Genomic DNA, 27,228 nt, shown 5'->3' on the forward strand with positions numbered 1-27,228 from the left:
AGGCGGACTCCCATCCAACTACTAACCAGGCCCGACCCTGCTTAGCTTCCGAGATCGGACGAGATCGGGCGTTCTCAGGGTGGTATGGCCGTAAACGAGAGCAGGTGCAAGAAAATGGCCTTTTGAAGTTAATACAATCAAACTTATTTTCTTGAAACACTTATTCTGGTGGAGGTTGTCCATTTTGCTTTGTCACGGTCCAAACCTCAATGTTGGAGCAGCCTCCAATCCATTCCCCCCAAAAAGAAAAGGCTATATAGCCTATGAGCGTCATATCATCAAATCTGCGGAGATCGGCTCTTGGATGAGAGGTGAAACGCCTTCAAAAAAATCAAACAAGATTCAACTCCGATAAATGAAATCAACTTAAAAGCAATGTGCCATGGCCGGGAATCGATCCCGGGCCGGTGCGGGCCAGTTGACAATTTCTGTCACAGACAACCTGATTGAAACCTCCTGAAGACCCCAGAGGGAGAGTTTGATTCCAGTTTTGGGCATTATCAAAGAGAAGATATTTGATTGAAAAATTCACGATCATAAAAATGTTTAAAGAGCATAGCAGTGTCTGTGAGGTTTATGAGCCACAAATGCTGCTCTTTTTAGGAGCACAGCCATCTATTAAACTGTAGTTTGTGTCATAGCATAGTTTTATTGACAAATTTTAAATTGCAAGTAGCAGATATGAACAGGGAAATGCTACGTTATCTTCTTATTCTGTTCCAAATAATCTGATGAGATAGGTGTGGAGTTAATTCAGTTGGGGATAAACAGATGGAATATTAGTGTTGTTAGTATGATACTTGAGTTCTTTAGAAATTGTTTTCAATTCAGGAATCTGCCGCCTTGAGTTGGCTTTTTTTTGAAGACAGAAATGTTGACAATAGTGTGGACCAAAGTGGGAAATTCAATTTTATTTAAACACAAACACACACACACACACCACACACACAGGCACGCATGGACGGACGCACGCACACACACACACGCACACGCACACACACACACACACAACACACACACACACACACACACTCATAAAATATTAAATCTCAAACGATGTACAATAGTGCAACATTAAATCTCAATGTTAGAAGTACTTAAGAAGTGAATTACATCTGGCTGGATAATTATCAGGAACACTGGCGGCCTCTGCTGACCCAGTGGAAGAGTGCAAAAAGCTTACAGCACCTGGTATTCCCAGGCGGTCTCCCATCCAAGTACTAACCAGGCCCGACCCTGCTTAGCTTCCGAGATCGGACGAGATCGGGCGTTCTCAGGGTGGTATGGCCGTAAGCGAGAGCAGGTACAAGAAAATGGCCTTTTGAAGTTAATACACTCAAACTTATTTTCTTGAAACATTATTCTGGTGGAGGTTGTCCATTTTGCTTTGTCACAGTCCAAACCTCAATGTTGGAGCAGCCTCCAATCCATTCCCCCCAAAAAGAAAAGGCTATACAGCCTATGAGCGTCATATCATCAAATCTGCCTAGATCGGCTCTTGGATGAGAGGTGAAACGCCTTCAAAAAAATCAAACAAGATTCAACTCCGACAAATGAAATCAACTTAAAAGCAATGTGCCATGGCCGGGAATCGATCCCGGGCCGGTGCGGGCCAGTTGACAATTGCTGTAACAGACAACCTGACTGAAACCGCCTGAAGACCCCAGAGGGAGAGTTCGAATCCAGCTTTGGGCATTATCAAAGAGAATATATTTGTTTGAAAAATTAACGATCATAAAAATGTTTAAAGAACATAGCAGTGTCTGTGAGGTTTATGAGCCACAAATGCTGCTTTTTAGGAGCACAGCCATCTATTAAACTGTAGTTTGTGTCATAGCATAGTTTTATTGACAAATTCTAAATTGCAAGTAGCAGATATGAACAGGGAAATGCTACGTTATCTGCTTATTCTGTTCCAAATAATCTGATGAGATAGGTGTGGAGTTAATTCAGTTGGGGATAGACAGATGGAATATTAGTGTTGTTAGTATGATACTTGAGTTCTTTAGATATTGTTTTCAATTCAGGAATCTGCCGCCTTGAGTTGGCTTTTTTTTAAGACAGAGATGTTGACAATAGTGTGGACCAAAGTGGGAAATTCAATTTTATTTAAACACAAACACACGCACGCACGCACGCACAGACGCACACACACACTCATAAAATATTAAATCTCAAACGATGTACAATAGTGCAACATTAAATCTCAATGTTAGAAGTACTTAAGAAGTGAATTACATCTGGCTGGATAATTATCAGGAACACTGGCGGCCTCTGCTGACCCAGTGGAAGAGTGCAAAAAGCTTACAGCACCTGGTATTCCCAGGCGGTCTCCCATCCAAGTACTAACCAGGCCCGACCCTGCTTAGCTTCCGAGATCGGACGAGATCGGGCGTTCTCAGGGTGGTATGGCCGTAAGCGAGAGCAGGTGCAAGAAAATGGCCTTTTGAAGTTAATACACTCAAACTTATTTTCTTGAAACACTTATTCTGGTGGAGGTTGGCCATTTTGCTTTGTCACAGTCCAAACCTCAATTTTGGAGCAGCCTCCAATCCATTCCCCCCAAAAAGAAAAGGCTATATAGCCTATGAGCGTCATATCATCAAATCTGCGTAGATCGGCTCTTGGATGAGAGGTGAAACGCCTTCAAAAAAATCAAACAAGATTCAACTCCGATAAATGAAATCAACTTAAAAGCAATGTGCCATGGCCGGGAATCGATCCCGGGCCGGTGCGGGCCAGTTGACAATTTCTGTCACAGACAACCTGATTGAAACCTCCTGAAGACCCCAGAGGGAGGAGAGTTTGATTCCAGTTTTGGGCATTATCAAAGAGAAGATATTTGATTGAAAAATTCACGATCATAAAAATATTTAAAGAGCATAGCAGTGTCTGTGAGGTTTATGAGCCACAAATGCTGCTCTTTTTAGGAGCACAGCCATCTATTAAACTGTAGTTTGTGTCATAGAATAGTTTTATTGACAAATTCTAAATTGCAAGTAGCAGATATGAACAGGGAAATGCTACGTTATCTGCTCATTCTGTTACAAATAATCTGATGAGATAGGTGTGGAGTTAATTCAGTTGGGGATACACAGATGGAATATTAGTGTTGTTAGTATGATACTTGAGTTCTTTAGATATTGTTTTCAATTCAGGAATCTGCCGCCTTGAGTTGGCTTTTTTTTAAGACAGAAATGTTGACAATAGTGTGGACCAAAGTGGGAAATTCAATTTTATTTAAACACAAACACACACACGCACGCACGCACGCACGGACGCACGCACACACACAACACACAAACACCACACACACACACACACTCATAAATATTAAATCTCAAACGATGTACAATCGGTGCAACATTAAATCTCAATGTTAGAAGTACTTAAGAAGTGAATTACATCTGGCTGGATAATTATCAGGAACACTGGCGGCCTCTGCTGACCCAATGGAAGAGTGCAAAAAGCTTACAGCACCTGGTATTCCCAGGCGGTCTCCCATCCAAGTACTAACCAGGCCCGACCCTGCTTAGCTTCCGAGATCGGGCGTTCTCAGGGTGGTATGGCCGTAAGCGAGAGCAGGTACAAGAAAATGGCCTTTTGAAGTTAATACACTCAAACTTATTTTCTTGAAACACTTATTCCGGTGGAGGTTGTCCATTTTGCTTTGTCACAGTCCAAACCTCAATGTTGGAGCAGCCTCCAATCCATTCCCCCCAAAAAGAAAAGGCTATATAGCCTATGAGCGTCATATCATCAAATCTGCCTAGAACGGCTCTTGGATGAGAGGTGAAACGCCTTCAAAAAAATCAAACAAGATTCAACTCCGATAAATGAAATCAACTTAAAAGCAATGTGCCATGGCCGGGAATCGGTGCCATGGCCGGGAATCGATCCCGGGCCGGTGCGGGCCAGTTGACAATTGCTGTAACAGACAACCTGATTGAAACCTCCTGAAGACCCCAGAGGGAGAGTTCGAATCCAGCTTTGGGCATTATCAAATAGAAGATATTTGATTGAAAAATTCACGATCATAAAAATGTTTAAAGAACATAGCAGTGTCTGTGAGGTTTATGAGCCACAAATGCTGCTCTTTTAGGAGCACAGCCATCTATTAAACTGTAGTTTGTGTCATAGAATAGTTTTATTGACAAATTTTAAATTGCAAGTAGCAGATATGAACAGGGAAATTTTACGTTATCTTCTTATTCTGTTCCAAATAATCTGATGAGATAGGTGTGGAGTTAATTCAGTTGGGGATAGACAGATGGAATATTAGTGTTGTTAGTATGATACTTGAGTTCTTTAGATATTGCTTTCAATCCAGGAATCTGCCGCCTTGAGTTGGCTTTTGTTGAAGACAGAAATGTTGACAATAGTGTGGACCAAAGGCTATATAGCCTATGAGCGTCATATCATCAAATCTGCGTAGATCGGCTCTTGGATGAGAGGTGAAACGCCTTCAAAAAAATCAAACAAGATTCAACTTCGATAAATGAAATCAACTTAAAAGCAATGTGCCATGGCCGGGAGCTGAACGGCCCTAAACCGTTTCCCATTCATTTTCAATGGTAGTGCTAAACCACTACGGACGCAATATATTTCCGGCCGCTATGATCCCGTGGCGCTGTTCTGCCGTTTCTATGAAGAGCGGCTCCTCTCCGGAGGATCGGCCATTCTTGGTTCATTCTTTGGTAAACTTCGCTGAAGGTAAGTTTGGGCTTGATTTCCTACTAAATTAATGAGGAAACTTTTCGTAATTGTGCATAGGCTGTGGTCAATTTTGTCCTAAATTAGCAAGGAACGTGTTATAATTGGCCCTAAATTGTAATGTACTGTATTTGTCATGCTACAATATACTCATATCTTGTCAAGCTAGTTTTTCATAAATTAAATGACATGACAGTGATGAACTTGTTCATATTTTATATTCAAGTAACCGATTTACTTGTCGTGGCACTGAAATCTCGGTATTATTAGTAATATAATATTAGTAGTGGTAGTATTACATTTTATTACATCAAATGTGTGTTTTTGTTAACAATGTCTTTGAGAGGGGATACTGTCCTCCCCCCCCCCCCCCCCCCCCTCCACATTTGTGACTTCTTCAATTTTAAATCTGTTCCAGTAAAATACAAAGATGTATGTCCAATTTTTTTGAACACACCTTTGCTGAGAGAAAGAGCTGCCCAGGTGCTTAATTGATTGACACTTCATAGAAGGTGCCCATTCAGAGTCTAAGTCTTATTTTATCATGTATATAAGAAAGTTTAAGAATATGTAGGAACAGTAAAATTATTTTATTCAACATATTTAACAATTCTAAACAACAACACTACTAAAACAGCTACATAATAAAACTTCAAAATCTCTTGTAAACAAAAAAAATCTGCTAATTTAAAAAAAAAGAGGGCAGAGAAAAAATTCTGCAGGACCTTATTAATCAATGTGAGCTTAATTCTTCCGTTTCTCAATCCTGTTGTAAACATGGTATTTTACGTCTTTCCATGTTCTTTGACAGAGAACTGGTTCTGCCTGAATTGCATTGACACAATTGTTTCCTGGGAACTTTTTTTAAAATTATGCTTTTTCCTAACTGTCTCCAGACAGCTGCCTTTTCTTTGTCACTCCAAGGTCTTCGTTGGTCTGTAGCTGCAACAGAAATTAAACTTTGTAGTTACTGTAAATCTAGTATATCATCTCGTATATCAACTTAACAGCAGATACATTACGAATGTACATCCAAGTGTTTCACTTTTTTAGGATTAGACCTTCATTGCTCTCTTGTCCTCTCTCCTCTGATCCCCTCCTGTCTTGTCACCTCTTTCTCTCTTCCATGTTCTCCCTTTCATCTCCCTCCCTCTATCTTCCCTCTCATATTCTACCATATCCTCTCCCACCATCTGATTTGTAGAGCTTGAATCATCCATTAACCCATACATTCTGTAGTATTTATATTTATCTATCTGCTGGTATCACTGGCTCCATAGTTACACCCTGACTTTTGACCCCATTGACTCTTTTTTAGATCTACGTATTTTGGTAACAAACATAACAGTTTTAACATATTTATTGCTCTCCTCATTGTTTTCCCTGTCCTGTTTGCCCTATGTAAAAGTGAGTTTTTCCTGCCACTGTTGCTTGCTGGGGAGTCTCAAATGCCTAAAGAATCTAGATAACAATGATGCCCACAAGACAAAGGAGAGCCAGAACAACTCTACCTGGCAATTTTGACAGTTCTAGAACATAACTGTTGTCTTCTTCTGCAATAAAGAGCAAGTATTTTAGATGAGAATGAACTACAAAAAACACAATTAGAATCTTACAGTATGGACTAAAACTACATCATGTCAAAAGATGATGCTTAGTTTTTATACTCCAAACAGCAAAGAGAAATAAAAATTGCATATCAAACAAGAGCTCGGGTCTTTTAAGAAAGTTTTGGTCATACCATCTGAATCTTCGGTTATCCTTTTGCCGCCTTTCCTTTGATGAAGGCTTTGTGATATAGAAATTAAAACATTAATTTGTCATGATTGAGTAATTTCAATATTAATGAAATCTAAATGTCAACTTTACCTGTGCAGAGGATTAGCAGACAGGTGTTTAGTTTTCTTCACCTTTTTCTTGGGCACATCTGAGTTTGGTAATATTATAGTATTTAATAATTTTGTTATAAATCCTTCTAAACAAGAAACCAAAGTAGAAGTGAAAACTACAGGGCAGTTAGCATTATCTTTACCTGTTTTACCTGAGATTAATACTTACCATCCATGTCTGAAGCTTCATGGGAAGAGTCATCATTGAAGATCCCAGCAGAGCTGGGACCTTCTCCGGCATCCCCCGATGGTTCAGATGAAGCAACTGAAACAAAATTGTCATTATGTGTCCGTATTTTCACAATGTCAATATGCAGTTAAGTGATTATATATATTTACATGTATACTCACTTTCCAGACTGAGATCAATCTCATCAAGAGATTTCCCTTTGTAACTGTCTGTCCCCAGCTCGATTGCCATGAGCAGCTTGCTCATTTTTGCGAGCTGGAGCGTGTTCTCGGTTAGACGGTAATATTCACGATGAATTCGTTCGGTAAGCATTTGGGTTTGGCCCATTCAAAAGTTGATCCTTTGCCTCTTTTTCATTTGCTTTCAGCACTTTTTGGAGTTTCATTACGTCCTCAGTAAGGGGGATCATTTCTTTTTTGTTCCATCTGCCTTCTTCCAAATTGGTTCGGGCACGACGAGACACATAGAGGCCCCACTCCGCATCAAGCAAGCCCACAAAGCTCCTCACTCTTCCAGCAGCTGCTTCATCTTCATTTTTCACATATTGTCCTATGAGAATTTCACTCACTGCCTTCAGTGAGTAACCCAGTTTAATGGCCAGAGATGGTGCGTTGTATCTATACTTGGATTTGGTAAATCCAGAGGCTTTTTTCGCTGCTGCCACTGCCAAAGAAAACTTTGGTGGGACCAAAACATCTTGAGTGCGCTTGATTTTGGGATCAAGGGACTTCACAGCAAGCAAGAATCTGCCCAACTCCCTCAACCGTTGACTTATATAAGCATCTTTGGAAGGGTCACCTCCATGTTTTTCTAGAAGCCTTTCTCCAAATTCACAAATGAGAGCATCATTTTTTTACTGCATAGGAGACGTCATCCACATTCATTCTGGTGATGATTGAAGTGCACCTCTTTGATGACCGGCCTTTGCCGAGCAGAAGAGCTGAAGCCGAAGCTTGAATCCTCCTTTTCGATGGTTCATTTTTTCCCCACAGCATTTTTAATTCTGCATGATTTTTCATGTTTCCAAAGAAGATCTTTTAAGAAAAAGGCGTAACAAATGTTACACGGCAGATAATCCTGTGCCTCCGGGTTTAGGTCTTTGGAAGGTTGCCGGTAAGTAACAATCTCACCCTTTTGTTCTTTGAGGGCCACAATATTGTGAAAATAATTTCCTTTATTGCGGAGCTTCTCAAATAGGTTTTTTCTTTTTTTAGAACGTGGTGGCTGGCACATTGCAAAGGCCACTTCCTCTTCCTTTTTGTGTTTCATTTGCAGGTGTCTGGCCAGTTTACTCTGGCTTTTTGCAATAAAGACAATAATGTCTTTTGTCCCAACTTCTTTTTAGTCCCTGTCCTGTTTGCCCTGTGTAAAACTGAGTTTTACCTGCCACTGTTGCTTGCTGGGGAGTCTCAAATGCCTAAAGAAAATCTACATAACAACGATGCCCACAAGACAAAGGAGAGCCAGAACAACTCTACCTGGCAATTTTGACAGTTCTAGAACATAACTGTTGTCTTCTTCTGCAATCAATAGCAATTGTTCTGCAATAAAAGTAAGTATTTTAGATGAGAATTAACTACAAAAAACACAATTAGAATCTTACAGTACGGACATTAAAAGAAAATTTTGGTCATACCATCTGAATCTTCAGTGATATTTTTCTCTTTCCTTTGAAAAAGGCTTTGTGATATAGAAATTAAAACATTATTTTTAAATTTGTCATGATTGAGTAATTTCAATATTCATGAAATCTAAATGTCAACATTACTTGCGCGGAGGAGGACGACCACGCAGGTGTTTAGTTTCTCATCTTTTTCGTGGGCACATCTGAGTCTGGTAATATTATAGTATTTAATAATTTTGTTATAAATCCTAAACAAGAAACCAAAGTAGAAGTGAAAACTACAGGGCAGTTAGCATTATCTTTACCTGTGCTCTTGGAGAGATCTAATGGCTCTGGAATTAGTGGATTTTTTTTAAAATTTAGATTAACTACACTTGATATTGAAAAATAACATACATGACATGTGAAATATTCAGAAAATACAGGGAAAATGCAGATGTAAAGCAGAAAAAACTGTACAACAGACAAGTAGACAGAAGCTTACCTGTTTCAGGTACTTCGAACCACATGACTCCTGCAGTTAAAGCCTGCTTATTACGTCTACTTCCTCTATAAAAACAAACAAACAATCATACAGTGTATTTTCACTCATAATAAAACATGGGTTGATCTTTATACTTACGCAAACCGCACAAAAAGACAATTTGATACTATTCACATATTACAATCATAGTTCCACTGTTTTTCCACATCCTAGCCAATAACAGAGCAATTACTCACAAACTAGCTGGCAATATAATTACTAATTCTTAATCACAGTGTCAGTTTAACATCATAGGAATTCTGCATAACTAATTATTAAAAACACAAAAAAGCCATCATAAGATCAAAAAAAAGTCTTACCGTAGTTGTCACGGAGCGGGGTGAACAGGACCCGAACGCAGGCCAGGACACAGTAGTAAGATAGTCACAAGGTTTTATTTACGGGGGAAGGGGAGCAACACAAGGAAGACGCGGGCAGCCCTCCAGGACAGCCGAGCACAGGGAACAGAAGCGGCCCTCCAGGGCCACAGGAAACTCGGGAACCGAAGTGGCCCTCCAGGGCAAAGGGAACTCGGGAACAGAAGAGGCCCTCCAGGGCAACAGGAAACTCGGGAACAGAAAAGGCCCTCCAGGGCAACAGGGAACCGAAGCGGTCCTCCAGGACTGCAGAGAACTCGGTACAGAAGCAGTCCTCCAGAACTGCAGAGAACTCAGGAACAGAAGCAGTCCTCCAGAACTGCAGAGAACTCAGGAACAGAAGCAGTCCTCCAGGACCGCAGAGAACTCAGGAACAGAAGCGGTCCTCCAGGACCGCAGAGAACTCAGGAACAGAAGCGGTCCTCCAGGACCGCAGAGAACTCAGGAACAGAAGCGGTCCTCCAGGACCGCAGAGAACTCAGGAACAGAAGCAGTCCTCCAGGACCGCAGATCCAAGACACGGCGAGGGAACCCGAACAAACACCCTCACACGACGAAGGAAGACAAACAGACAGCCTGGAGACCAACAGACACTCAACACCGACAGACGCCCTGGCACTGACAGGCAGGCGCAACCTGCTTAAATAGGCAGCCCAATGTAAATTGCCTACAGGTGTGCCTGCCAGCAGTGCCAGCTGTAACTAATTGTGCCCCACACCACCCCCTACAGCACAGTGACCGACACAACCCCAAAACCCTGACAGTAGTAAGTTTAAGACAATCTTTCTCCGTCTCTCGCAAAGAGGTGCAGCGCAGGCACTTCTGTGATAGATTTAAGTGTAGTGGGAAAGACGCATATTATGTGGAACTGAATGACGGGGAAAATTTATTTATAAAATTTTTAAACTGATTGATGCTCATGAAGTAATTGAACTGTCCAGAAAATGTTTAATTTTAATGTAAAAGTATTTAAAGGCAATCAATTATTTAGTTAAATTAATCCAGGATCAGCAACGGGCATATTCCCCATGTCCTTGAACGCATCTTCACGTGAAGAGCACATACTGCCCAGGTGCTTAATTGATTACCCCCCCCCCCCCCCAGACTGGCACCAGCGGCCTTCTGTGAAGTGTCAAAGAGAAACCCAGCAGTCAGAATCTTTGCTGTGTGTGTAGCAGAGTGACCCCCCCCCACCGAAGCTCCTTGGCTCCTGCCTAACATATATCTACCCGAACATCATAGCTATGGGCTTTCCTATTATATTTTTAACGAAACCTCGTTTACCATGATTATTTCATCTGTGTCGGGATATGTCAGTTTCAACGTGCATGCTCACGATGACACCCTGGCTGTTCAACTCCTCACAGGGGGGGAGGAGGGCCAACAGGAGAACTGGAACAACACTGCAATAACATAATACTGGGACATCCATTCATTCAGTTCATTCATTCATTCAGTTCATTTATTTACATTTCTATAGTTTTATATTATATTCTATTTTTAATTTATTCTATTTTATTTCTTATTTTATTCCATTTTTATTTTAATTTTTTTAAACAGCGCTGTACGTTTCTTTGGGGAGATGCTAATTTCCCTAATGGACACCCCCTAAAGGGATCAATAAAGTACCCTGATTCTGATTGTTTATACCGGAGGACTCTGTGTGATTGCCCACCTTGTGCAGCTTCTGCGCTGTGTGTGTAGCAGAGTGTCCCCCCCCCCCCCCACCCCCATCGAAGCTCCTTGGCTCCTGCCTAACCTATATTTACCCCAACATCATAGCTATAGGCTTTCCAGCAGAGCGTCTCGAAGGAGGACTCTGTGTGATTGCCCACCTTGTGCAGCTTCTGCGCTGTGTGTGTAGCAGAGTGTCCCCCCCCCCCCCCCATCGAAGCCCCTTGGCTCCTGCCTAACATATATTTACCCAAACATCATAGCTATGGGCTTTTGAAGGCCTGTACAGAAACAATATAGACGATGTAGTACGGTGGGTTCTTCATTTTATGGCTGATTTTTTTTTTTGCTGAACACCTCCACTTAATTCTGAGGATTTCCTCAGCTCAGAGCCTAACCCTAACATTGATGAACAAGAAGCTTTACTTTCACATAGACTGAGAAATTAAAAGCAGAACCTCGACATATTGATCAATGATCTTGACGTAAACGTGTTCAACTTCAAGAGGTTTGACATGGAGCATCCCAAACAACACAAGCTGAGTCCTCACTCCTTCATCCAAGTGGCTCTGCAGCTATCTATCAAAGAGGCAATGGGGACCTCTTCAGCTGATTGTCTAAATATGTCATATCCTGTGGAGATCCCGTTGTAGCAGCCACAGATTTGTGTCGAGTGTTCTCTAGTTGTTAGATTTGAAACTGTCACACATCAGAAACTTAACAGTGGAGGGTCGGACACGGACACGGAACGTGCCGAAACCACCTGAACTCCCACCCGTCAGGGGGCGGAGCCAGGCGGCGGGGTGGGGTGGTGCAACAAATGTGACCCCTGAGGACTGAAATTCTGAGCGCAAACCTTCATCAGTTTCCGTGTTTTTTCGCTTCGGGGACGGACTTTTTCATATTTTTTCGCCACGCGCTGTTAGACAGTTCGTCCATGTAACACGTCTCCATGGCAACATCGACGCCCCGAAAACAAAGAACAAAAAACAACAACCCAAAACTACTCTTATAGTACCGAAAAACAAAAGGTCCTCATCACTCGTCTTAAACAACGCAGAAGAAAACGCAGCCAACGGATGTTTTAAACTACGGTAAACATCGGAATTCTCATTCCCAGTATTATTATTCTCATTATTACTATAAACGTTAAGCCGGTTAATCCATACTTGTTCTATTAGGCAGGCAGCCAGGCACATACTAGCATCATGGCACGGAGGAAGGTAGAAAACAACGTCACTTGGTTCTGTCAAAAAGGACGAAGAGAACCCGTGGGACCGGGATCGCTCCGGTTTGACCAGTTGGAACTGGTTTTCAGCATTGCAGAGAAAATACAAATAGTCAAACATTTAAACCCCCAGTGTTTCGGGTGGGCGGCGCTGAAAAGGCCCGTCTGTGTCGGGGCGCTGCCACGGAGCGTCGGGATTTTTGGTTTTGGGTCGGGTGACGCAGCGGAGAGACGGCCGGGAAGGTTCTGAAAGGTGTGGACCGGTCCGGGGTCCACCGTCCACCACACAAGCAGCTGGGTTCTGTATTTAAGTGCTGACCCCCCCCATCCCACCCTAAATGAGACCGCTCTAACCCGGGCGCCAGGCTGCCGGGTCCCCGCCGCCGGAGGGTCGGGGCCGTCTCCAGCATGAGGATGTTCCGTTGGTGGGGAGCCCTACAAGAAGAATCGTTCTCCACCTGCCTGTTGCCGGTTGCAAACAGGAAACATACTCTGTTAATCTCCTCTCAAAAGCCTTGAGGTCTTTGGCCTGTTCCAAAGAATTCATGCCTCCTCGTCCAAGAAGCCCAATGCTGTCTGTGACGTCACTTCCATATTTCAACTGTGTTTTTAGATGCCATCTCATCTTAACAATTAGGTTTATTACATCCCCAATCGCTCGCATCTGGCCTTTCTGGACTGCGCGGTCAAGATCACTGAGGACAGAAATCTCACCATCGAAGTCTACAGAAAAACCTACACATACTGACCAGTACCTCCAGTTTGACTCTCACCATCCACTGGAACACAAGTTGGGAGTGATCAGAACCCTCCAACACCGGGCCAGAGAAATACCCACCACATCCCAAGGCAGAAAGAAGGAACAGGACCACATTAAGACAGCTCTCAAAACATGTGGCTACCCAGACTGGGCCTTCACCAGGACCTCAAGAAAGCGAGACCTCAGCAAAGGAGAGGAGGAGAGAAACAAACGTCGCAGCGTTTCCATCCCCTACCTGTCTGGAGTCTCGGAGAAGTTTAGGAGGATCCTCCAGAAACACGACATACCGGTTCATTTCAAACCCAGCAACACTCTCAGACAGAGGTTAGTACACCCAAAGGACAAGACACCAAGACCCAACAAAGTAATGTTGTCTATGCTGTACAGTGCCAGGAGGAATGCAAGGAACTGTACATTGGGGAAACCAAACAACCTCTCCACAGAAGAATGGCACAACACAGACGTGCCACCTCTTCGGGTCAGGACTCAGCAGTCCACTTACACTTAAAGGAGAGTGGGCACTCCTTCGAGGACAGCCAAGTAAGGATACTGGCCAGAGAAGACCGCTGGTTTGAAAGGGGGGTTAAGGAAGCTATCCATTGTTAAATTGGAGAAACCATCCTTGAACAGAGGTGGTGGCCTGAGGCACTTCCTATCACCCACATACAATGCAGTCCTCCATTCCTTCCAACAGCAAAACAAACATTCACACCATTCCAGGAGACCCAGTGACTCATCACCATGTGACCCAGCAGACAAAGGGGAGACACCTCAACAGAAACTAGGTGAACGACCCGACCAACGACCCTGCTAACGACTCTCAGGTGACCACCCGGATCATTCGCATGCAAATGGTCCACAGGGGCTATATATTTTCAAGCTCTCTCCCAAGCGATTTCAGAACTGAAGAAGCCTTCTGGATAGAAGGCGAAACGTCTTCAAGAGAAGAAACCCAGTCCAGTTGACAGAGAAAACTACCTTGGATACAATGACCTGGATGACTGAGAATTTACACATACATCCCCAAACAAATAAATAGCCCAAAAAACAATTTACATTATATTACAAAATGTTGTGAATACTGAAAATGATCTCTGTACAAAATGGGGAGGGGAACCAGCTTCAAAAACAAAACTGCAATTTCTCCCATGAATCATGTTTTCTTTAATCATCACTGATGATTCAGTACTGCTATATATATATATATAAAAAATATATATATATACAGTATATATGAGTTAAAGGCCAAAGAAAGTGCTTCATAGAAGACTGAGTGTTTTAAATCACATTTGGGGAATGAAGACCTGAACTCACCTACATAAAGGTGAATTTAAAAACATATAGATGAATACTGCATATTGGATAGATAGATAGATAGATATAATTTCCTATGACAAATAAAAAACAGAATCTTCAAAAAAACCAGTAAAAACCAGATTTGTCAGAAAACTACTAAAAAGTCTAAATTTGTTGTTGTTAAACTGATTGATGCTCATGAAGTAATTGAACTTTCCAGAAAATGTTTAATTTTAATGTAAATGTATTTAAAGGCAATCAATTATTTAGTTAAATTAATCCAGTATCAGCAACGGGCATTAACCCCCCCCAGACTGGCACCAGCGGCCTTCTGTGAAGTGTCAAAGAGAAACCCAGCAGTCAGAATCTTTGTAGATTAAACCTGGTTTCATGGGTTCTATTTAAAAATTACCCATTTCTCACAACGGACTCTTTTCTTTAGGTGTCTGCTGCTGGTTTAAAGTATGGTCTGTGTCCGCGACAGCGAACCCAACAGCTTCACGTGAAACTAAGTGAACGGTGAAACTAAGTGAACGGTGGCATTCATCGACAACAAAATGTCCAACAAAAATAAATATCCACAGTCATTTTTCTCTCATCTGCAATGTACTTCTAAGATGTCTTAATGTGCAAGTTCTGTGCAATGTCAGACCGCCTCCGTCCTCCTTTCCCAGCATCAAAACAAAAGTGATTTCAGCTGAAATCACTTCACATTCATCGACTTGTTTCTGCAAAATAAAAGAGATGGAATCAAAGGTTAGAACTCAATCTCCCAGCAGGCATCGCTGTCGTCTGAACATTCCAGAGTCTGTGCTTTTGGGGGGAAAATAAAATAAAAAAAGGCTTGGGAGATTTAGAGAACAATAAATTAAAATCAAAGAATTGTCACTGCATTGGAACAGAAACGCTCAAGTTGCACTTCAAGTAATCACGGTCGGAGTGTCGCTCGTGATCGCACACATCTTTCCTTTTTTTCTTAAAAACATCTCAGCATCTTTCACTTTCTGGACAACCAAAGAGATGTGTGAATTCTATCATATTCCCATGCTTTCTAAGAGTGCAGGGACTCAGACTGAGCCTGGAGCTTCAGCTGAGAGAGTAAAAGTTCGACATATTAAACATAAAGACACAAACATCCAGGCATGCATTAGAAAGCACATCCCTGACCTAAAAAGACGACAAAGAGTTTGAGTATTTTGTACAGAGTCATACTTTGGTGTTCTGTGCATGCATATTTGCTGACCTCCATGCAAAAACTTCCCAAAACTCTTTTTTTAAATGTTTTTTTTTCAACTCTAAATATTGTTTCTCCCCAAAATACATACATTGTAATTTGTGGCAATTTGGATAGCTACATTTTTACTATTTTTGGTATCTTTAATTAAAATGGAAGGAGTTTTATCTGTCTTTCTTTAATTTTCGAGTACTTTTATGACATAATGCTAGTTTTTACTGATTTAATTATTTTATTTTATTTTTTTCAAATGGGAAACATGTGTATGTACAGTATATATGTCTAAACACGTGTCAGGGTGTTAACCTATTTAAAAAGCACCCCTTTCTGCCCAACACTTTGACTCAGCTGGCTGTAAATTTATTATTATCATAATCGGCTGCTTGTTTAGTTTGCTAACGCTCGACAGCTAGCCATCTTGCTTGTGTTTGGGGACTGGAGAATTTAACTCGCAATGCTGTCAGTGCCGAGCGAGCGACGGTCGTCTGGAGTTGCCTTGTCTTTTTTGTTGTGCAGAAGTTAATGTGCAATTCTCTGCTGCACAACACTTAAATGCGTTGGTTTGCTGTGTGTCTGGGGGAAGGAGCTGTAATGCTGTGACAAGACAATAGAGAATCTTAGACTTGCTCAGCTGAATTGCCAAACCATGTGCAGAGCACCAGGCGTGTGTGTCCATCACAGGCCACGTGTACACTAGGGTCACGTCAACCATTCCAGCAAAAATAACTGAATTTTAAAACCACGTTGCCACTTTTTGTCACTTCATCCTTGTTACGATATATAAACAATCGCCCGAGATCTGCCACCCTAGTTTATAATGGATCAAATGAAACAATGTAAAGACAACAGTACTACAGGAGCCTTTTTGGCCACTCGAGTGCAGATCTGTCTAATGCAAAGATGAACCTGGACTAATCCCCCCCCCCCATCGAAGCTCCTTGGCTCCTGCCTAACATATATTTACCCAAACATCATAGCTATGGGCTTTCCGATGTAGTACGGTGGGTTCTGCATTTTATGGCTAATTTTTTTTGGTGAACACCTTCACTTAATTCTGAGGATTTCCTCAGCTCAGAGCCTAACCCTGAACATTGATGAACAAGAAGCTTTACTTTCATGGACACGGCCTACGGTGTGGCGACTCACTGGAAGCTCAGAACAGGGCAGGTGCCTGCCAACACGGACAGCGTGATCTGCGGCTATCAGACAGCTTATTTCTGTCTGTGCTTCCCTTTTTTCTTCTCGTTCCTTTTAGCTGCGCGTTTCCCGCTTCAGCATTGGGTCCTACCCAGGGAGCAGGCAGGGGGACAACTAATAGTTTATACAAAGAAAAAAAAAGTGGGTGCGTCTGCCGTCACAGCCCATAGCAATCTATCAGCTAAGCTGGGCCACCTGATAAGCCCACAAGACTCACAAGACTCATCTATGCTGCGCAACATTCACAACACACTTAAGAGCAAAATTCAGAGTAAAGGTGCAGTCCAAAACCCAGCTACTGCATCCAGAAGGCCACTTGGGAGGCCACTGGCTGCAATCTAAAACCATCCTGATAATTTAACTTAGAATTTTGAATCAACCTTTTTGTATATATAAAAAAAGGTATCAGATTACATCAGCCTAAATTTCCCTGCCATTTCATAAGCTTTATCTGAGATGCACTTTAGAACTATAATTGAGATTACAATCATCCTACAAGGGGATAACAGCCGAAGGATGATTTCTATCCAACTTTACAGTGTCAAAATTAATATAACGGCTGAAAACAAAAAAGAGTCGTGTATTTGCAACAATAGAGATAAAATGCAAAATTTCGCGACACAGTACAATATGCTTGAATCTGAACGCGAGGTGTCCAGATCGGACGGACGGGCTCTGGCACAGGAGTGGGGCTGCCACTTTATCGAGACCTCTGCCAAAAGCAAGACAATGGTGGACGAGTTGTTCGCAGAAATTGTCCGTCAGATGAATTATTCCACACTGCCAGAGAAGCAGGAGCAGTGTTGCACAGCCTGTGTGGTGCAGTGAAGCCGAGGTGCGAGCACATCAATTTCTAATTATTATTGGCTGTCTTTTTCTCTCTTTTTTCCCCCCCTCTGAATGTTACCAAAACTGAGCAGGCCACAGTCAGTTTCTACTCATTTAGAAAACGTGATGAAATGCTCCTGCAGTGTCTGTAAATATTGTTTCCCAAGCTGAGGAGAAATGTGACACTTCGATGTCTGTGTGGGGTTTTCAGTAGAGTGTAAGAGACATTAGAGACGAGCTGGAGGTGAGAAAGGCAAGTGGGTGGCAGTTTTTTTTTTTTGTGCCTTACGATAAGATAGACAAAGTTTATTGCACAAATGCATGAGAAGCTCAGTGCTGGAAGCAGAAAGGGGCGACTGAAACAGGCGGTCTGTGAGCCGAGGCGTGGAAAAGGGAAAATGTGTGATAATTTGTTTGTCTGATCCTCGTAAGAGAGTGTATTTTGTTTGGCTTTGCCCCTTTTTTGGATTTCTTTAGTTTATTTGGTTTTTTGGTTTCATCCTGCGTTTTGAGTTTGAATAAAGACTGTTGCTTCCTTAAAGTTCTGCGCTCGAGTCCTCTGAGTGAGTATTGTCATCGACCTGGACAATGTGTACAAGCATTAGAAAAGTGAAAAGGACAGACGTGGACAATAAGGTAAAATTTTAGTCAGATTTGTGCATATTCTAGTGACATTTATATATTAATCATTAAATGCTGTTACTATGAGATAATTTATGGGCAGGGTTTCCGCTACATGTAATTCATCGTGGTGCACCGCCACGCCTTAAGAATGATTTTTTTTTTCCAGATTTAAAACAATTTTAAATAAGAAATTTGCACATATGTGTATATACATTGTGCAAAATGTGAATGTTTTAATGTGAACAAAATTTTATGTCTGAAAGGTGTTTGTGTCATTTCTTCCAGAACATGACCCTCACCCATGCCACAACTGGACCTTACCCAGGCCAAAGTGCTTTAGCAACTGTTAGCGCATCTGGGTTTGTGATTGGAAATAGTTCTATCCATTTTGACAATGCATCTATTATGACCAAACAGTATTTCTTTCCTTCACTTTTATTTAATTCTATGAAGTCCATGAGTATAGTTTGGAATGGATATTGGGGAACAGGAAATTTTCCTCTCCTTGCTCTCAGATTTCCTTGTGAATTGTGTCTTGCACGTCAGACATGTTTCTACAAAAAATATTTTGAATAAGAATTAAATCCATAGGTTGTATAGTGCTGCTGTATCTGTCCTACCATCCTTCCCATTGAGACATGTGTTACACCATGGCTCAATATAGCAGCCCATTTATACAGATATTTTGGTAGGATAGGTCATAAATGTCTTTTAAGGTTGCTCTGTTTTTAATCCATAGATCTTGTCGAGGATTTTCTTCAGTTAACACAAAGTCAAAATGCTGCTTTTAAGAGTTGCAACAACAGCATGCAGAGAGATCTCTGCCCAGTGTAACAAACATGTCCCTTTTATAATGCTTAGCGACTACGCCTTTCTCTCAGTACTTTTCCATCTACTTACTTCATCGTCACAAGGTTAGCATGATAAACTGTAGCATTTTGAAGGTTGCTGACTCGCACATCTTCATCATTTTCTAAGGAGTCTTTGTTCTACAACTCGTGACATCTCGTACACCTGCACAAGCATCATCAAATGAACTTGCTTGACCTTACTGGTTTAAATGATCTATGCTAAACAAAACAACATAAAGCTTTCCCATTGGTGCAGTGTTGTTCGGTATGAATGTTCAACATTGAGTCCCAAACATGGAGCACACTCCTCCTCCTCCTGAATTTGACTTCATACCTCTTGAAATAAGCCACTTTAACAAACCCCATTTTAGGGCACTTTAACTCTCTTCCTATGAGCGAAACGTTGCCAACAAGCGGAAGCTGACTTGGCAAATTTGGCACAGCCGCCGGGCTGGCCCTTTCTGGACATTGTTTGCAATGGAATGACCACAGTTGGGAGAAGTCAAGCACAAAGAGGGCTGTGAAACCATGGTTTAGTCTACAGAATATCCAGTTTTGCTTCATTTGGCCCCAGATGCTTTTAAGATGAAACTTCAAATTCTATAACTTGTTAGTGCCTGAGAGATTTTTTTTTTTCCCCGACAAATGAGCTGCTGAAAGTATCTTTATATGTATAGCATGTATAGTATCTTTATCAATGGTGTCCCAGTAAACATCCTGCCAGATTTCAGCACCCTCAGAAGTTCCAAAGGCTAAAGGATGGCAAAAATGTGAATGTGAGGCCTTCAGGTCAGCTAGGAATTTTTTTTCTGATTTCTTCTCATATTTTATCTAGACAGATTAAAATGACAGGTTTATCATAAGGAGGTGCTGGACTAAGATCTATATATCTATATAGGGAGAGATCTATATAGAGATCTATATACGTATATATAGAGAGATCTATATATGTATATATCTATATATAGACAGACGGAGACAGAGATCTATATCTATATATATAGAGAGAGACGGAGACAGAGAGAGAGATCTATATATATATATATAGAGAGAGAGAGAGAGAGATCTATATATCTTTATATATACATAGAGAGAGAGACAGAGAGATCTATATATCTATATATAGAGAGACGGAGACAGATCTATATATAAATATATAGAGACAGAGAGAGAGATCTATATATCTTTATATATATATAGAGAGAGAGACTATATATCAACTGTGTTTTTAGATTCCATCTCATCTTAAAAATTAGGTTTATTACATCCCCAATTAAATACCCCCCCAAAAAAATTACATTGTACAAAATGGGGAGGGGAACCAGCTTCAAAAACAAAACTGCAAATTCTCCCATGAATCATGTTTTCTTTAATCATCACTGATGATTCAGTACTGCTGAGTTAAAGGCCAAAGAAAGTGCTTCCGCGAAGACTGAATGTTTTAAATCACATTTGGGGAATGAAGACCTACTGTACATGATAAAGGTGAATTTAAAAACATATAGATGAATACTGCATATTGGAGAGATCTCTCTCTCTCTCTCTCTCATATACACACACACAAACACACACACCACCACACAACACACTATATATATATATATTCAATTTCCATATATATCTCTCTCTCTATATATATATATTCATTTCCAAATATATATAAATATATATAATGAGAGAGAGATAGATATATAACGATATAATTTCCTATGATAAATGAAAAACAGAATCTTCAAAAAAAAAGTCAAAACCAGATTTGTCAGTAAACTACTAAAGACTAAATTTGTTCATTGTTAGTTTCTACAGGCTGTAGAATTTGAGCAACTTCCTTTTTAACAGACTGCGCATCAGAATCACATGACATGATCATGTGATTTCAGTGACCAATCAAAAAAAGATCCTGTCTCAGCCAATCACAAAATTGGTCGTCTGCAAAAAATGATTTCGATTGCAGTACTGGAGTGTGTTCAATTGGGGGCACTCAAGAAGATTGCTGAGAAAACACATTTCAGGTTTTAATATTGCAATGAGGGCAATTTCTGTAACTTATACAGATCAGTCACTAGGGGCACTGGAATGCTTTTACAGGGTTTTCTTTGTGAGGACCAGGAAATGTCCTCACAAGTAAAAATGTCCTCACACGTAAGGTCGTTTGTCAATGTGTTGTCCGAGTTGGCTTTTGTTGAAGACAGAAATGTTGACAATAGTGTGGTAAATTCAATTTTATTTAAACACAAGCACACACACGCAACACACCCACACACCACTCATAAAATATTAAATCTCAAACGATGTACAATAGTGCAACATTAAATCTCAATGTTAGAAGTACTTAAGAAGTGAATTACATCTGGCTGGATAATTATCAGGAACACTGGCGGCCTCTGCTGACCCAGTGGAAGAGTGCAAAAAGCTTACAGCACCTGGTATTCCCAGGCGGTCTCCCATCCAAGTACTAACCAGGCCCGACCCTGCTTAGCTTCCGAGATCAGACGAGATCGGGCGTTCTCAGGGTGGTATGGCCATAAGCAAAGAAGGTGCAAGAAAATGGACTTTTGAAGTTAATACACTCAAACTTATTTTCTTGAAACACTTATTCTGGTGGAGGTTGTCCATTTTGCTTTGTCACAGTCCAAACCTCAATGTTGGAGCAGCCTCCAATCCATTCCCCCCAAAGAGAAAAGGCTATATAGCCTATGAGCGCCATATCATCAAATCTGCCTACAACGGCTCTTGGATGAGAGGTGAAACGCCTTCAAAAAAATCAAACAAGATTCAACTCCAATAAATGAAAACTTAAAAGCAATGTGCCATGGCCGAGAGCTAAACGGCCCTAAACCGTTTCCCATTTATTTTCAATGGTAGTGCTAAACCACTACGGACGCAATATATTTCCGGCTGCTATCATCCTGTGGCGCTGTTCTGCTGTTTCTATGAAGAGCGGCTCCTCTCCGGAGGATCGACCATTCTTGGTTCATTCTTTGGTAAACTTCGCTGAAGGTAAGTTTGGGCTTGATTTCCTACTAAATTAATGAGGAAACTTTTCGTAATTGTGCATAGGCTGTGGTCAATTGTGTCCTAATTAGCAAGGAACGTGTTATAATTGGCCCTAAATTATAATGTACTGTATTTGTCATGCTACAATATACTCATATCTTGTCAAGCTAGTTTTTCATAAATTAAATTACACGATTACACGATTCATATGTTATATTCAAGTAACCGATTTACTTGTGGCACTGAAATCTCGGTATTATTATAATTATTACTATATTATTATAGTAGTAATATTAGTAGTAGTAGTATTACATTTTATTACATCAAATGTGTGTTTTTGTTTCCAATGTCTTTGAGAGGGGATACTGTCCTCCTGCCCCCCCCCCACACATGTTCTCTCACACACAACACAACACACACACACACACACCACACACCACACACACACACACCACACACACAAGCTTTACACATGGTACCACACTTTATCTTTTACTGGCCTAAGATTCCTTTGATCACATTTATCAGGTGTGATTTGAAAAATGGGTGGAACTGTTTATCAGTGTCTAATAAAAATGAGAAAATTAATAGACATTTTTCCTTTATGTCAGCTCAACATGCAGAAGCAATTCGCCTTTTTGCCTGGGAAACTTTGGGTCGTGTTCCGCAAGGGGCCTCTTGGGTTTCTCCTCCAGGAGCCATCTGATGAAGCCAAACGGGTGAGTTCCACTCCTCAGGACAAGTCTGCGGCCATGAGGGAGGACCTTGTACGGCAGAACGCTTTGGCCGTCATCCGGCAAAGAGGGGGGATCCCTCAGATAAGATGGAGGTGCAGGGAGACTATGTCCTGCAGTTTGGTGAATATAAAGGGAAGTCATTCAGATGGCTTTTGCAGAATGACGTAGGATACACCGTGTATCTGATCAAGAACGTGCAGAGCGAGGAGGCAGCAGGTCTCTGTATGGCTGACAGCCACAGTAAGGACAGCCTCCAGTCATTTGTGAGTTATGCCCTCAGTTTCCAAGAAATCCAGGCTCTCCTCACTTATGAGGCCGGAAGAGGGGATGGAGTGACTGCCTCATCTGAAGACGACCAGCTGGTTGGATTTGGTGCCCGAGCCAAGAGCAGGTGGATGGACCTGGGACAGCAGAGGTGATGGCTATGCTGATTTTGTCACAGGCAGGCGCTGCGTTCCAGGTACACGAATGTCCAGGTTGCAGCAGAATCTGCTGAAGAGGACCCTGCTGAGCATCCCATGAAGGCCCCAGCTGAGCCCCTGGGTATGCTCATTCCTTCATGTGACAAGTTCAACTTTGGGGAAAGGTTTTTTTCTTTTCTACTACTAACCTGTAGCCGGTATTTTTGTCTTTAACACAGCCATGGAGGAGGACGTGGAGATGGAAAGGGAGATGCTGAGCATCCATAACTCTGATCCGCAAGTCCAGAGCTGTAAATACAATACACCGTTACCACATTTATTTCATGTCAGACAAACAAAGTCCATGCCGTATCTGATTTCTGTTGTTTTTCTTTTCATCTGTGTGCAGATGCTATGCCAGTAGCAGCAGCCGCCCTGCCGAGAGTGCCACCAGGAGCAAAGACAGGTTTCTGAAAAATAGGTTTCAGAGCTGGAGTTCCGTTCCTTTCCATGAAGAATTCCTCTCCAAATCTGAAACTTATCTTATTATTTTTGTGTTCTTGATGTTCCGGCCGAGTTCCTTTAATTTACTCTTCATATGTTGGTGTGATAATAACCGTCGTGAGGACTATGAATTGATCCGTGCAATGATGAACTGATATTGACTATGAGGAGGAGGGTAAGTGTTTGTTTTTGTTCTCTTTGCTGCTTCGTTGAAAAACAGTTTGGATGCACGGGGTACGAACACGCGAATGCATGTTTGTTGACCGAGTCCCAATGCTCCTCCTGCTCGGCCTCGAGAGCGCTGATTAACATTGTCATTTCAATTGGTGTGAATGAGACCATTATATTGTTTTCATTTTAATGATGTAAAATTCTAAAAAGCAGGAGGAGCAACGATAAGGCTGCTTGAATTTCTACTAATAACGGCGTCTTCACAACTCATTGAATCTGAACTGACTAAACTAATGTTGTCTTTTTAGTTCCATCTGCCACACGCTCCAAAGCCCCACCTGGAGATACCGCTGAGCTACAGGCATCACTAGTTGATGGTAAAAACATTGTAATTCTGTTCATCCAATCAAGTGTTCTGCTAACTGCAGCTGCCTTAAATAAAGTCATTTCATTTTTGAAAATGACCGTACCTGCAGCTGTTCCAGCTTCACCAGGTGTGAAGAGGAAGAGACCTGTGCCCCTCCCCCACAGCTGGCCTTCCTGGTGACAGAGACAGAGGGTCTCACAAAGGTAGAGGAGCCCCACTCAACTTCAGGTATGTTTCCTTTTCTTTTATTTAGGGCTGATGAACAACCTGATGTCTCTGTAATGTCAGCTGACTGTTCTTTCCTTGTTGTCATCAGGTGAAGTGACTGTAATTTCTTAATAGCAAGTCTGCACTTGTTTTCAGGACCCGACTCTTGCACGGCACAGACCTCTGACGGCAGAGTGCCTCCTTTGACGGACTCTACCCAAGACCAAAAGAGTGGGACGTTAAACCATGTACATTTCCCCCATTCCGTGGGGTGTTGAACAATAATAAAGTGTCCCGGGGTGATTCAAATTGACACGATTCTTTGTCACTGACATGGAATAAATCTGAGGTGTGAGCTCTAGAATGAAACCAAGTGTCCGAGGCGCGTGTTTGTTTCCTTGTATCGTGTGTTTATATCATGTGAGGGCGGGGGCACTGAAATTGTCTCTTCAGTAATGAGAAGTTTATGTTGTTCAACTGTCTTCTTTACTTTATCCTAGTTCCCATAGCTCCTGTTCCCATGCCTGTCCCTGACCACGACATGAGCAGGTGGATCTGCTCACAACATCAAAAGCTGTGGATGAGGACGGAGCTTCAACAACTTGGGTTGTGGCCTGGGTCCCGACCAGTGCATAACCCTGGGAACGCAATTTCTCTTTGGCGTCTTCCTCCTCAGCCGGAGCTACTGGACATGGTGGCTGAGCTCCCGTCCCCCAACTTTTTTCAGCTCCATCCATTTTTCATTTGGAAGCCAGAGAGCCACATCATGGTCAGGGTGAGGAACAATGACATCCTGCCGTGCCTCCATAGCTGTCCTCGTCCTCAGGTGGTCTCTGCAGGCGTGGGCAGACCTGGAGTGATTGTCAGCGTCCGTGGCCAGTATTTGATCTTTTCCTCGCGACTCCGCTGCAAGGCCTGTCGCAGGAACTGGTCCTGACAACCCTCCATGGGTGGAGAAGCTGCCCGTGCGCTTTACTAACCTTTTGCCTGCATTCCTGACTTACAAGAAGGCTGCGTGCAAGTCGGTAATGGATGAACTGCGGCGTTCTGGCAAGTCACCGACCGATATGGCGAACCAGGTGAATGAGCTCATGCACCTCAAGTATGAACGAGCTCACCTGGCATATCTGCACGCTGTACAGAACGTCAGGGAGGCCGAGGCTGGGGCGTACGGACAGAGAACCATCGGCCAGTACGTGAGGATGGAAGATCGGCCACGTGGTTTCGGGCCATACGAGGACCAAGAAGGTTGGGGTGGGGTGTCTGTGTCCGGATTCTACCTGACTGACTGCCTGCTGGATGAGTTCAAGCGTCAACAGCCGTCTCTGACCAAGCTCCTCCAGGGCACGTTGGGGCAGGTTTTCAGGTCGGACCACACGAGGAAGATGGCGAGGAAGGTGACACTGGCATCTGGAGCCATGTCCAGTTCCGCAGTGATGAATGAGAACTGGCTCATTGTGTCCTGGGTGATGGTTCAGGCTGAGACAGAAAGGTCCCTGCATCCGATGTAGCAAGGAATGGCCCAGAGGTACAGCCACGCTGGGGTGGAACAGGCCGGCTACCACTGGATGGACAGGTGAGATCAGCCATCTTCTTTGTTTGCCGTCATTCAAACTGAAAAATGCTCCATGCTAACCCTAACCCCATCCATGCTGAAGACGTGGCGCGTTCAGAGGGTTCACATCCTCCGTGGTTGCCTCAGTGACCCAGAACTGTCTGAGGGGATAATGTACAGGGACGGAGGGACCCTTCAGCTAAACCACGTAGCGGGCGAAGGTGCCAAAGTCCCCGTCTGGATCCCTGTCCGTGGTACATCTCAGCAGGAGGGCTACCATTTCCAGCAGGCCCAGTGGGTCACGGGTACGCAGGTCTCCCCTGAACTGTTCCAGGCCCAGGCCATGACCGGCGTTGTGCGGTGGAACTTTCAGCGACCGGTAGACATGAAGAAGCCCGGCGCCGTCCTCCCTGCTGTCTTTGACCCTGCCTCAATGTGGGAGTTGAACTCTGCTTCCATGGCAGTGACGGGACAAGACAAGTGCCCTGCGTTCACCTCTCTGACAGAGACACCGGAGAAAGGTTTGGGCTGGAGTCCAGAGAACCGGGCTGCCGTCCGCTCCCTCTGGACTGGGACAAACCCAAAATGCAGAAGAGGGATCGCCTTCGGCTCTTGTGCCCCCTCCCGCTCCAGACGATGCTCCTGGGGCAACACCTTCCTCCAGCGGGGCAACAGCGACTGCTGTGCCGTCGCTTCCCCCTGCGCCACCTGTCAGCTTCCATCTCTCTGCTGCTGGACGTGTAAAGGAGATTCCAGCAGAGGACGACCAGGATCCTGAAAGATCAGTGGGCGGGTCAACGATAATCGGGTTTTCAGAGCGCCATGTTGGAATTAAGGCCTTCGAATGATTGAAAATAAATAGATTTAGTTAGGTTGTGGTCAGTGTATCTCAATCTTTTGATGTGTTAAATATTACACTTTCTGTTATTAAGGGATGGATATTAATGTGTTTTCTCAATAGCCCATATGGCGATAATATGAGTTACTAAGGATGCATTATTGCTTTGTTTGTGTTCCAGACGTCTCTGGAGCTTTGCCCCTGCCGCTGAAGTCCTCGCCGAGGAGCGCCCGCACTGGACCCATGAAGACTGGTGGTGGAGTGTTTGTCTTGGACCACACACGCTGGACTCTTCCCATGAAAGACGCTATTGATAGTTTGCTGCAGTATCATCATGGGGACAAGGACATCCTGAGGCTCGTGGATCGAGACTACGCAGACATGGTCCATGGGTCTGCGGCCGATCCGAACAGCTTGCTCCGCCCCACAACCAGGTTCACATC

At 42.8% G+C, this 27,228-nt stretch overlaps 2 protein-coding genes, 1 long non-coding RNA gene, 3 other non-coding genes and 1 pseudogene across 13 annotated transcripts in view; 1 reads left to right on the plus strand and 6 right to left on the minus strand.

Moving 5' to 3' along the window:
• LOC130523562 (NACHT, LRR and PYD domains-containing protein 12-like) overlaps positions 1 to 27,228 on the plus strand; it is a 669,815-nt gene that overhangs the window by 9,418 nt on the left and 633,169 nt on the right. The gene's annotated exons all lie outside the window — the stretch shown is intronic.
• LOC130525158 (5S ribosomal RNA) lies at positions 1,177 to 1,295 on the minus strand. Its single transcript, XR_008950421.1, has one exon. It is a non-coding gene; the product is annotated as a 5S ribosomal RNA (ribosomal RNA).
• On the minus strand, positions 2,302 to 2,420 carry LOC130525159 (5S ribosomal RNA). Its single transcript, XR_008950422.1, has one exon. It is a non-coding gene; the product is annotated as a 5S ribosomal RNA (ribosomal RNA).
• Positions 3,469 to 3,577, minus strand: LOC130525099 (5S ribosomal RNA; annotated as a pseudogene).
• Positions 5,285 to 7,219, minus strand: LOC130523599 (uncharacterized). Of its 2 annotated transcripts, none has more exons than XM_057028966.1 (6): positions 6,954 to 7,219; positions 6,772 to 6,867; positions 6,583 to 6,640; positions 6,455 to 6,501; positions 6,225 to 6,266; positions 5,285 to 5,655 (listed from the first exon to the last, which is right to left on the minus strand). In XM_057028966.1, exons 1-6 carry the CDS (start codon positions 7,117 to 7,119, stop codon positions 5,474 to 5,476), a joined length of 591 nt encoding a protein of 196 aa, XP_056884946.1. In that variant the 5' UTR covers positions 7,120 to 7,219; the 3' UTR covers positions 5,285 to 5,473. The 2 variants fall into 2 exon arrangements, with proteins under 2 accessions (XP_056884946.1, XP_056884945.1); XM_057028965.1 differs by having other exon boundaries at positions 6,583 to 6,688.
• On the minus strand, positions 7,259 to 9,804 carry LOC130523625 (uncharacterized). Of its 4 annotated transcripts, XR_008949946.1 has the most exons (6): positions 9,260 to 9,804; positions 8,901 to 8,965; positions 8,722 to 8,748; positions 8,561 to 8,625; positions 8,429 to 8,472; positions 7,259 to 8,333 (listed from the first exon to the last, which is right to left on the minus strand). It is a non-coding gene; the product is annotated as an uncharacterized LOC130523625 (long non-coding RNA). The 4 variants fall into 4 exon arrangements; XR_008949942.1 differs by having other exon boundaries at positions 7,259 to 8,625; XR_008949945.1 differs by having other exon boundaries at positions 8,561 to 8,965.
• Positions 21,420 to 21,538, minus strand: LOC130525042 (5S ribosomal RNA). The gene has a single exon (XR_008950324.1). It is a non-coding gene; the product is annotated as a 5S ribosomal RNA (ribosomal RNA).

The sequence above is a fragment of the Takifugu flavidus genome, chromosome 4, assembly GCF_003711565.1.
Source record: "Takifugu flavidus isolate HTHZ2018 chromosome 4, ASM371156v2, whole genome shotgun sequence".
In the NCBI taxonomy this organism is placed as follows: Eukaryota; Metazoa; Chordata; class Actinopteri; order Tetraodontiformes; family Tetraodontidae; genus Takifugu; species Takifugu flavidus.